Raw genomic sequence first — 12,181 nt, 5'->3', positions numbered from 1 at the left:
ATCCAATCCCTCCTCTTTCTTGTCCAGTGTGTTACTCTGCCAAGAGCCAGACCTCTCAAAGAACATTTGTATCTTCGTTTTTCCTCTCTGTATGTATCACAAGGGAATGAATAAAACATGACATGAAGAAAATGGAGATAGATTCTTTGGGTCGTGCCCCCCTTTCCTTTTTCATAATAATGTTAGAAGGAGCATTCAGTGATGAAGCAAGGAGATTCAAGAGATGCAAAGAAGAAGAGCTGAATGTGATAGAGAATGAACTTTGAGAACTCCCTTCCACAAGATACTGTGGTGGCTAGCAGATCTGGCACCAGCACTCAGCCAAGCTGGGCACTGCCAGGGTCCCCCAGGAGCTTGTAAGAGCTCCTCAGAAGTTCCAGAGCACTGCCACTTTTGAGTAGGAGCTGTCAGGAGCAAGCCAGCACTAAATCACACTGAGTAAGTGAAGTTTACTCTTCATTAGAAGAAACAAGGTCTGCTCAGGAGTGCCAGGTGTAATAAGCATAACAACTCTTCTTGGTAGGTCTTGCCCCTGTGATGCAGTTGTGGAGACTAAAAGTCCCTGCCTTCCTAGACTAAGTCTCCTCCTCCCCCGGGTCATTCCCAAGCAATCTGAGACTATGCCGGTGTGCGTGTCTTTTCTCCTTCTGCTTCATACCTCTCATGGTCCTCAGAGACCAGTGGGGAGGGAAGCTTGTCACAGCAGGAGGGGGAGACCCTCTGGCCTCTTCACCAGCCTGCCTTATCTCTGTCTTTTGGCCTCCCTCCTCTCCAGCTCCTGCCTCTGCTTCCAGTTTGGGACTTCTCTCTGTCACAGATTCTCCCTGCTTACTAAACCCCATCACCTCTTCAGCTAACCACTCATCATCATTCCACCACCAATCTCTGGGCTCTGAGCCTTCTTCCCTTGGGGGTTCTCCAGCTGGTGTCTCTCACCATTCCTCTGTGTCCAGCCAGTTCATGATAGGAGCAAAGCTCAGCTCCCAACTACAGTGGCTGCCCTAGGATAGTCTGGATAGAAGTATGGGTCAATGGCATCTATGAGTTGAGTCACTGCATTTTGAGTAACTTAAGATGTTGGTTGGCCGTCATAGACAGGAGTCACATGTAGCTCCCATTCAAAAGTTCTGTCTGTAGATACAACTCACAGGTTTAAACTACAGGTTAAGTGGAGTGCTGTGATTCTTTTCTATTTTGGTTTTCCCAAATCAACCTGGAACACATTGTTATCAGAGCAAAATTAGAGATTGGATGATGAGAAGGATGGTTTAAATTCTCCCCCCTTGCCATCTTGCAGCTCAAAAGTACCCTCTCCAAATTTCTGTTTCACCAACCAGAGGCGGGTGGTAGTGAAAAAAGCAGACCATGAGCTTCAAAAGGTGGTGAAAGAGTTAAGTAGGCTTCCTCCCTCCCACTCACTCACCCTAATTTTTCCTCAAACTCAGCCTGTTCAAGGTTTCTATGGTTAAAAAAAAAATAGAAAAGTGGAACAATCAGAGAAATCCACTTAATCTGCAGTTTGAGTTGGAGGTCAAATTGCATTGAGAGGCAGTAGCAATGCACAAAGCCCCCGAATGTAGGCTGGAGGCGGGAGAAAGCAGTGGGCTGTTACTGCAAGCCGCTGGAGAGCCACGAATTGTGCCAGCAGCTTTATTGAGACAGTGACTGTGCTGTTCTGGACTTCCACTGGAGTCTAATCAAAGCCCAACCTGCCTCTCTGATTTGGCTGTGTGAACTCACTGCATTTGAGAACTCACTGTTTCCATTTGAGAGGGAGCGAGAAGAATTCTCCAAAGGACCACCAGAGAATTATATTTGAGCTTTCACATTATGTCAAAGCCACTTCTGGAAATCTAGCAGAATATACTGGAAGTATCAGTGGTGTACAGTGAAATTTTTTGTAGATTAGTAAGGGCCAGAGGCGTCAGCTTACAAGGTCAATTGGAGGAGTGATGTGAATGTGATGCTGCAATGTCCAGACATTGCATGCATGAGCATCGCACCTCCCTCCCTAAGTCGGGTAGAAGCTTCCCGGGCTTTGAGAAGGAAGTGCCAGGGGAACACTTAGGGGACTAACCTGGTCTCCTAGTTCACTCACTGCACACCAATGCCTGTTTACAGTTCGTCCCTGTAGTTTTTATAGCAGGATCATGGGAGAACAGAAGCAGGAATTTGTGGAAAGGATGGGGGAGTAGTCATGCTGTCCAGTGATGTTAGTTCCTGTGTCATGCCGTGTCAACTGGTGTGAATGAAATTTAGTGTGACAAGCCAGTTTATTGATCAAAAAGCCACAGTTCCATAATGCAGTGGTTTTCAACCAGTGTGCTGTGGCACCCTGGGGTGCCTTGAATAATTGTCAGGGGTGCCATGGACAACTGTGGCCTCTGGCCCTCTTTGCTTCCTTCCCTCCTCTGATGCCCTCGTGTCTCTGCTTCCAAAAGGCTTGAACAGCTGTTTGTTGCAGCAGCTGCCCTGGCTACAAGCCCCACAGGCGAATGGTGCCTCTGGGGCTGGCCAGGCAGTGCTTCCCAGGCTCCTGTGGGGCAGTGTAAGAAGGCACCTCTCTTTGGGGCAGGAGGGGCAGCTCAGAGCAGCTGTCTGAAGGACTCCCAAGGAGAGGGGAGAGGAGAGGAGGCTGAGGGAGCACTCCACAAGGGAGGGTGTTCTAAAAAAGGGTGAGAGGCTGCCAGCTCTGCAGGCAAGGGGTGACATAACAGGGCTCCTGAACCCCACAGGGGTGCTGCAGAAAGAATGTAGTTGGTCAAGGGAGTGTTAGGAAATGGGATAGATACACTAGCATTGCAGTAGTGAAAACTAATGCAATATTCCCCAAGTCTGAATGTGCCTTCAGCTTCTCCCCACCTGCCGGCCTTCTTACAAGCACCACAAGCCCTTCTCCCTGGTGATAACAAAATACAATGATTAGTGGGGGTTGGTCCACTAGGGCAAATAAGACACAGCCTCACTAGCTTCAGCCTGGTCTCAGCTAACACACACTACCTGCTTTCTCACTTAGTGGATGTCTCTGCCTATCAGCTTCCTCCTTCTCCTTATGGCTCATCCATTTCTGTTTGCCCCAATGCTTTCACCCAGGAAAACCCACAGCTTAGTGCTAAATCAGAACAAACAGCTATCAGGTTTTCTGTGACAGCAGTAAAGTGAGTGTTTTCCTGGTGTAAGTGGCAGGGCAAAGGCACTTGAAGCCCTTGGAACCCTGCCTAGAAAGCATGAGACATGTGGAAAACCAGAAAGAACAAAGCTTGGACAAGCCCCAAGTCTCACTGCTGCCCTTTGTAGAACTCAGGAGGGAGAAGGATGGGGACAAAGCTAGAATTAACTGACTCCATCTCTCATTGGTTCTGGATCTGCCTGTCACTGACTCTGGCTCCACCTACTGTGGATCTCCATGATTTCCACCTTCTGGTCCCCATGAGCAGCAGCCATCGCTGACTGCCAGAAGATTAAGCTTCTCAGGACTACCCTCCAAGTGGATATCTCCTTGCAGGCAAAATAAATAAATAAGCACTAACCATCTCTGTGGCCAGGACAGGCAGCTTGGACCACAGAAGGCCTCATAGCCTCCAAGCGGCATCTCTATGACTGCTGCAGAAGCACCACAGCCTTGGCAATGGAAGCATTAAGCCATTTTAATTTGGGAAGAGCTACAGAGGAATGTTGAGGCTGGTAGTCCAAGCCAGGCAGGAGGACTATCAATCCTGGCAAAGAGAACTTGTTTTTGCTTGAGGCGCAGATTGCAAGACATAAGGAGGCAGTGAAGGAGGTTTCAAAGAGAGCTACTGAAAGCCTCCAACAGATTTAAGAATGCAGGAAATGGCCTTATACTGAGTGAAAACCATTGGTCCATCTAGCTCATTACTGTCTACACTGGCTGGCAGAGTTTCAGGCAGAAGTTTCTCCCAGCCTTATCTAGAAATGGGGATTGGACCTGGAACCTTCTGCATGCAAAGCAGATGCCTGACCAATAATACTGAGTCAGACCATTGGTCTATCTAGCTCAGTATTGTCTACACCAACTGGCAGTAACATTCCAGGATTTCAGGCAGGATTCTCTCCTACCTGGAGACCTTCCACATAGGCTCTCTTTCCAATTTCTTTTTTTCCTAACTGGCTACAGAGCTGGTTTTCGAAGTAGTTTTGTCATGCTCCAGACAAGTGGCAGGGAACATCTGCATTAGAATACATTGTTTGCAGGGTAGGTTTTTCACTCACTACAACAACAACAACAATAATAATTTATTATTTATACCCCTCCCATCGGGCTTGGTTTCCCCAGCCACTCTGGGCGGCTTCCAACAACGTATTAAAATACAGTAGTCTGTTAAACATTAAAACCTTCCCTAAACAGGGCTGCCTTCAGATGTCTTCTAAAAGTAGTTGTTCTTCTCTTTGACATCTGATGGGAGGGCATTTCACAAGCCAGGTGCCACTACCAAGAAGGCCCTCTGCCTGGTTCCCTGTAACCTCACTTCTCACAGTGAGGGAACCACCAGAAGGCCCTCGGCGCTGGACCTCAGCATCCGGGCAGAACGATGGGGGTGGACATGCTCCTTCAGGTATACTGGACCGAGGCCGTTTAGGGCTTTAAAGGTCAGCACCAACACTTTGAATTGTGCTCGGAAATGTACTGGGAGCCAATGTAGATCTTTCAAGACCAGGGTTATGTGGTCTCGGTGGCCACTCCCAGTCACCAGTCTAGCTGTCGCATTATGGATTAGTTGCAGTTTCTCTGGAAGACAGACATGGCTAGAAGCTTGCATTGTATTCTTTAACAGCCATCATTACCAGTGATAGAGAATTTGAAACTCACAGCCCTTTCGTGACTTTTTCTTCTTAGTAAGGTGAGTATTAATTAAAAACCATTGCTTATTCCAACACACCTCAGCCCATTTGCAAATGTATCTTAATTTCATAACAATGCAAGAAGAGCCTTATTGGATTGGAAGCAGGGTCTATCAAGTCTAACTCATCATTTTATCATCCTGTTTCTGACAGTGTTCAGCCAGATGTTTCCAGGAAGTCTATAAACAGGGCATGAAGGCAAGAGTCCTGCCCCAGTTTGTTTCCAGCAACACCACCAGCACCCCGCAAGATAGATAAATAGCATGCAGGCATCCTTGACAGGCCATTCCTTTGTGAATCCTCACCGTTGTTTGCCCATTGACAGCACTGAGATCATACACCCAGTTAGTCTTTAGCTACAACCTGGTGATTATCAGTGTGAGGTAATACAGAGCCAGGTTAATCCATTGGTAGCACAGGTGTTCTGAATCCCTGCAGAAATATAAGAGGCCTCATCTATATTGACATTTTGCTAGCATTTGAAAATGCACCTGTTTACACAGAAATTCCTTTCATGCCTCTATCCAAATTTCTTGTCAACTGCTGTGTTAAGCGCAGTTTTAATGGGGGGGTTGTTGTTGTGAATTTTAATGATTATATTTATATTTTCATGTTTGTATAACTGGTTTTTATGCTTTGCGAACTACTTAGAAGCCTATTTCAGCATTAAGAAGTATATGCATTACTTAAATTATCATTGCCTCCCATGCACACCTTTTAAAGTCATCCAAGTCAGCTCCCATCTATAGTCCTAGCAGCAGTTTTAGAACTGCATCCTACAACCCAACTGTCCACTACTAAACTGCTTTCCAGGCCTGATTAGTGCCCTGGAGGTGTGGGTGATCTCCCACCCCAAGGGTGATGGGCAGTCTGACACATTTTTTGTGAGTTTGAGAAGCTCTCTGGCATGGCACACAGCAATGCTACTCTAACAAAGGCATCAGCATGATTAAATTACCACAGGATTGGATTACTGCACCATGCTCTATATGGTGCTTTCATTGTACTTGATCCAGAAGCTGCAGTTAGTGCAGAATTGCTGGCAGGAGTGAGACCCTATCAGCTTATAACACCTTTGCTCAGATACCTGCACTGGTTGCCATTCATTGGATGCAATCCCATTTTATGCACTCATCATCTCTTTCTTTCTACACTCTTCAAAGGTTGGGGACCAGATTCTGGAGGTGAATGGCCACAGCTTCCTCAGCATCCCCCATGATGAGGCAGTAAAGCTGCTCAAGTCTTCACGTCACCTCATCATGACTGTCAAAGACATTGGAAGACTGCCTCATGCTCGGACCACTGTAGACGAGACCAAGTGGATCACCAGTTCCCAAATTGGTGAGACGGCAGTCAACTTGGCAGGGTTTGTATCTTTTTACCAAGGCTTTTCCATTCTTCTGTGGTTGCTAAGACTGTCTCTTAATTTCCATATTCATAAAAGTCTTGGCAGAGAGAGATGGCTGAAGACATTTTGATGCCTGAGGCAAGGAACAAGCTGTCCACCCAACCCCAATTAAAAATAAAGAAGCTGGTTGTACTGGCACTTTAAACTTATCCCAAACTATTAACTGAGATATTTTATGGGAAGCAGTTTGTGAATGACATCAAATAAATAAATAACCATATAGGATTCAACAGCTTCATGGAGGATAAGCTATCCAAGTCTACTAGCCACTACGACTATGTTCTATATCCACCATCAGAAGTCACATTCCTCTGTATTCCAGTTGCTGGTCATCACAGATGGGGGAAGTGCTCTTGTCCTGCTAGTAGGCTTCCCATTGGGGCATCTGGTTGGCCTCTGTAAGAACTGGGTGCTGGGCTAGGTAGGCCATTTGACATACCCAGCAGCCAGACTCTTCTTATGTTCTACCTCTCCTGATGGAAGCAGCATGCCTATGGCAATCACAACTGGAAAAAGTGCTGTTGCACTCAGTTCCTGCTTTTGGGCTTCCCATAGCAGGGTCATCCCACCCATGAGGCAACTGCCACATGTGGCAGGGTCCACAGGGGAAGCAGATCCTGATGTAGATCTTTATTCTCTCCTTGTTCATGATGTAGGACTTTACTCACCCCTTCTTCCATTGAGGTGGTAGCATCATTTTGTGGTTTGTCTCAGGAACCAAAATGTCTTCAGTTGGCCCTGTCCTATAGGTTGGTCACTGGGAGAACTTGATGCTGAGCTATGATGCCCTTTGGCCTGATCCAGAGGGGCTCTAATTATGTTCTTTAGACAGTCTTCTTCTGAGGGCAGCACCACCAAGTGCGCTTGAGAGGTGACAAGACTGAGAGAAGGACCCAGTGCTATTTTTCTAGAGAAAGAGGTGGTGGAACTCACCACGCACGATTCCCTTGTTCTCTTATAATGGCAATGGTGCCCATCTGAGAGGTGCCAGAACTGAGTTCCTGTGAGTTCTAGCTGGGAAAAAATGCCCTAGAAGGGCCTCCCCTGAAGATCTCAAAACCCATCACAGGAAAGTTCTCATTCTGCCTAATTGTAGGTGGGTGGCCCTGTGGCAGGTTCTTTAATAGGACAAAAGGCCCTGTTCTCTCAAATCTTGATGTTCAGGTGTTAGGATGTAAGTTTCTTGGTTCATCTGCATGTTGTGGTGGTTGTTTTAGAAAGATCAAGCCTTCAGTGATGACCTTCAAATGCAAATACAGTAGTACCTCGGTTTACAAACTTAATCTGCTCTGGAAGTCCGTTCTTAAACCGAAACTGTTCTTAAACCGAGGTGCACTTTCCCTAATGAGGCCTCCTGCTGCCGGTGCCCTTCCACCATTCGGCCTCCATTCTTAGACTGAGGTAAAGTTCACAAACTGGGACACTGCTTCCAGTTTTGTGGAGTTCGTAAACCAAATAGTTCATAAACAGGGCTGTTCTTAAACCGAGGTACCACTGTACTACAAATGTTTAAAATCCAGATTCTGGGAACATTGCCAAATTTGTGCAGAATTTCATTTCAGCTGGATCAAAGGAGTGGGGGAAATCACACACAGCTTTTCAGAAAAGCTTTCAAGAGCCATCTGAACAGGGACAAATGTTTTTGCCCTATTTGTGTGTGTATGTGTGTTGAAGTAACTGAGATACACTCCCTGACTTGCCACATTCTGAGGGAGGTTTCATTACTCCTTGTAGTGCATGAAGAAATATGCTATTAACTCGTTGCTTCAGCAATGTGGGGATGCATCCACTTTTCCATGTGGGCAACGCTGCTTTGTTTGCCTCGGTAATGTCATCAAATGCTGTTAGCTACATAGCATCAGAATAGCATCTCATTCATCGTATGATCCCTAATTGGCTGGGATCACACAGCATGAGAGGAAAAAGGTGTTGGATAAATGAATGGTGTTTTCCCATAGCATTGTATCTAATGCTAGTCTTAGGCTTCATCTTCACTATATTTTTAAAGCAACATTGAAGGTTGGATGGCACCTTGTATGCCTTCTTCTGGCAACTACTGTGGCCCAGCTTGTGCCATATGTATTGCTCTGCTTTCTTTTGGACCATTATCAGCGAGACTGAGAGGGTAGTCTTGTCCTCTGGGCAGCCCAGGACCTCCATACACACTGCCCAGACTTGTGCCTCTGTGAGGTCACTTCAGTGCTGCTAACACAGCAAAAGCAACATAGGAGGCAGCAGTTATGAGTTTCTGGTCTCTGCAGCCACAGCAGGTGTGGTGGTTCTCCAGCTGTTTGACTTCACTTACAAAGGCACACTTCATTGTGTCTCAAGACATACTGCTTTAAAATGTCATGGTTTTCCCCAAATATCATGGGAACTGTTAAGGTTTAACAGTCTAGCCCTCTTTACAGAGAATTATGTGAATTAAAGCTTTGAGAGGGGAACAGAAAGTCTTCTAACAGCTCTTAGCACCCTTAAAATACAGGTCCCAGAATTCTTTAGGGAAAGTCATGACTGTTTAAATTTGTATCATACTGTTTTAAAGTTAGGGTGCTGATGTGGCCGTACTCAAAATAGGCCTACATGCCCGCCAACATTTCTCCAATGAAAATAAAAAAATAAGGATGTCCTATTCCATCATCATCATCATTATTAATACCCTGCCCATCTGTGTTGCCCCAGCCACTCTGGGAGACTTCCAACATATATAAAAACATAATAAAACATTAAACATTAAAAAAACCCTCCCCTATACAGGACTGCCTTCAGGCAGTTTCTAAAGGTTGCATAGTTACATATCTCCTTGACTTGGGGGGTCACATAACTCCATGTCCTTTAACACTTATCTGATGGAAAAAGAGATATCCTTAAAAAAAGTGGGACATTTCAGGATCAAATCTGAAACCAGGATGGCTTCTGTACATCCGGGACTTTTCCTGCAAAACAGGGATACTCAGAAGGTCTGGACCTATCAAAAATAATGGGCCTGACTGACTTACAGTCATTAATTTCAATAGACGTGCTACGAGTAGAATGAGTAAAAATTAACTGCCACCCTAATTTGTGGCACAAATTTTGCCACAGCTAAAAGGGAAATAATAACCAAAGAAAGCCTCACCGTTCTTTTCACTTTCAATTTCTTTCTTTCTTTCTTTCTTTCTTTCTTTCTTTCTTTCTTTCTTTCTTTCTTTTTTGAGGCTTAATAGCTAAGGTCTCTTTTTACCTAGATTTTGTACTCCCAGTTGGTACTCCCATTGGTGCTAATGATGACTGTTTTTACCCTAGGGTCTCTGGAGATCACACAGCAGAGGGGATAGCAAAGGTAAGAGACATCCAGGCTCAGAAAGCAGGTCAAAGGATTGCTTTTGAAATGTTGTTTGGACTTTGCAGAAGTTTGAAGCAACTCATGCAAGCTGCCCAAAGCAAACTCTGTTCCCACTAGAGTAGGGATGGGTAACTGGATGTGTCCACTGTCCATGGGTCACTTTTGGCAGATGAGCAGGGCCACCAACCTGTCAACCCAATGGTGTCATTTGATGATTCTTCCTTTGCAGACAAGGCTTCAATTCAAGTTGAGGCTCCAAAAATTCCTGTTGCAAGCAGGACTTGCTGAATGTAAACAACACTGAATACAAGCCTCACTGCCAAGGAATGATGAGGAGCAGTAATTATTCCTTGGTAGCCATGGTTGTCCTGGACAGGCTTCACCTGATGTTGCATGGTGTCGAGTGAGTGAAAGGTGTGTGTGCCCATGGGTGAAACTGGCCAGCCTAATTCCTAATCCCTGTGAAAGAGATAAAATCAAATCAGCTGGTAGGGGGAAGCTAATAACCATCAGGGTCACAACAGACATGAAGCAGGAACTTAACCTTTTCAACCTCTGTTAAGGTCCTGCATAAAAAAAACCCTTTTTAAGTTCCTATTTGCAAAAGGAGATGTGTGGCACCATTCTCACAGATTTAATCTTCCCTTTTTCTTTTGAGATGGGAGCCAGAAAAGAGAGTTAGAAATAAGAAACAGGCAAAAGCATGTGACGCAGAGGGAGGGAGAGAATGACCAGGAGCATTGGACAGGGCGAAATCCCATCTGCAGTATTGGTTTATTGCCCACATTTTATAGACTCGGAACTTCAATCTAATTGAAGTCATGGCTGGGGTTTTTTACAGGACCTTGCAGAGAATTGAGAATTAGTTATTAGTTACTCTGAAGCATGAGAGGCAGCAATCAAGTGCATCCGTGCCTCCATTTTGTATAAACCATGGGGACTTTTCACATGAACACTATGAATTGCACACACATGGCTGCTTTAAACACACACAAACCATCATGAACACAAAAACATGACAACTGAGTCAACAGCTTCTGCCCGGTGGTGCCAGATCACACCCAGCTCCTAACCCAGACTTCCATGCAGGGTGCCCTGTCACCACCTTTGCAGAGGACAGTCCTCTATCTGATAGTTTGAAGGACTGTCCTGGTCCAAGTCCAGACCCATATACAGAAAGAACAGAAGGGACCTGGTGGTCTCCCATCCACAGTGAACACGTTGATAGCAGCCCCACAGATTACCTGAAGGGAATGTGTGGAGAGTCTCCAGGGGCAGACAGAGACACCTGGAGAGCCACATTTGGCCCCTGGGCCTGAGGTTCCCCATCCCTGCTTTAGGTTGTGACTTTCATATGCAGGGGGAGGACACCCAATGCCCCCCCTAGAATGATTGTAGGTAAGAAAGCTATCATCTGGGGTCCAGCTGGGGGCAGGCTGATTTGTAGGGCAGTGCACTGCTCCCTCTAATGGATCAACCTCCACTGTTGTCTCTTCTTCCAAAGGCTCTGCTTTCTATTTACAGAGAGGGTGGCATCTCCACGGGGAAGAATTCCAATATGCAGTCTCCATCTGTAACCTAAAATAGAGCATTCCAGGAAGTGATTTACCACATGATTCTACTGACTGTGTAAACTGGCCTTCTGGGGACTGTGCCTGTGCACTTATCACAAAAGAAGCCTGGTCCTTGGGTTTTCTTCTCTCACTGCTGTAGGCAGCAAAAAGTAAATCAGTGCTTATCACTGTCCTCCTGCAGAGCTTTCGAACCTGCGTCATCAGGGGCCGGTCCAATTCCCTGGAGCTGCATCGTGCCCCAAACAATTGTGTGAGATTCCAATTGCGCCAGTGGTGTCAGTTGCGGCAGGGCGTTCCTCATTTCTTAAAAATGGAAATGAGCTGCTAAGTTCTGCAGGTGGCTTTTGCTGATAAAAAGATTTACAAGGGTCTCTCTTCAGTGTGTTGACTGTCGTTGCAGCTTGCCAGAGCCAACTCTGTTGCTGCCTCCAGGGCGGAAGTTATTGCAAACAGTTTGCGTGCCGCCATGTGTTAGGAGAAAATGTCTGTTCACGAAAACACTTGTCATGTTTGGAATCGCTCTGAAGAATTTGGCTGTAATGTTAAACTTGCTCATATGGGAGTAAGGCCCATTCAACTCAATAGGTCTTACTTCTGAGTTATAGGGAGGGGAACGGAATTAGATTTTTCTTGCAGCTGAATGAGAAACTACCTAATTTACACTTCCCAGATCAATATGTGAAGAGATAATACAAGTGTCCTTTGTAATTTGTACTTCTCCAGGTTTTGTGATGCGGTTCTTCAACCGATGTATACAAAAAGCCACGTGTTATGGAGAAATATGCCTTAAAATGCATGGTATTTTGGAAAATAACATACAGATATATTAGAGGAAATTACTTGCAAAATGTGTTTAGTCAAACTGGCATGCAACAATGTGTTCATGATGAGAAATTTGTTAAAGAATTTTTTAAATGCTAAAGAATTTTTCACGAGGATTTTTTAATACAATCATACCTCATGTTACGTTTGCTTCAGGTTGAGCGTTTTCAGGTTGCATCCTGCAGCAACCTG

General features: G+C 45.5%; 1 protein-coding gene across 5 annotated transcripts in view; it reads left to right on the top strand.

Moving 5' to 3' along the window:
- The window catches only part of WHRN (whirlin), a 115,982-nt gene that overhangs the window by 70,706 nt on the left and 33,095 nt on the right, over positions 1 to 12,181 (top strand). For all 5 annotated transcript variants that reach the window (XM_083597256.1, XM_083597254.1, XM_083597252.1 and 2 more), the window contains 2 exons: positions 6,024 to 6,226; positions 9,554 to 9,590. In XM_083597256.1, the coding sequence (XP_083453382.1) occupies positions 6,024 to 6,226; positions 9,554 to 9,590 (240 nt within the window). The remainder of the gene's footprint in view (positions 1 to 6,023; positions 6,227 to 9,553; positions 9,591 to 12,181) is intronic.

Source organism: Podarcis filfolensis (assembly GCF_964270895.1).
Source record: "Podarcis filfolensis genome assembly, chromosome: Z".
Classification (NCBI taxonomy): domain Eukaryota; kingdom Metazoa; phylum Chordata; class Lepidosauria; order Squamata; family Lacertidae; genus Podarcis; species Podarcis filfolensis.
Note: the sequence above shows the minus strand (reverse complement) of the source record. Positions and strands in the feature narration are given on the sequence as shown.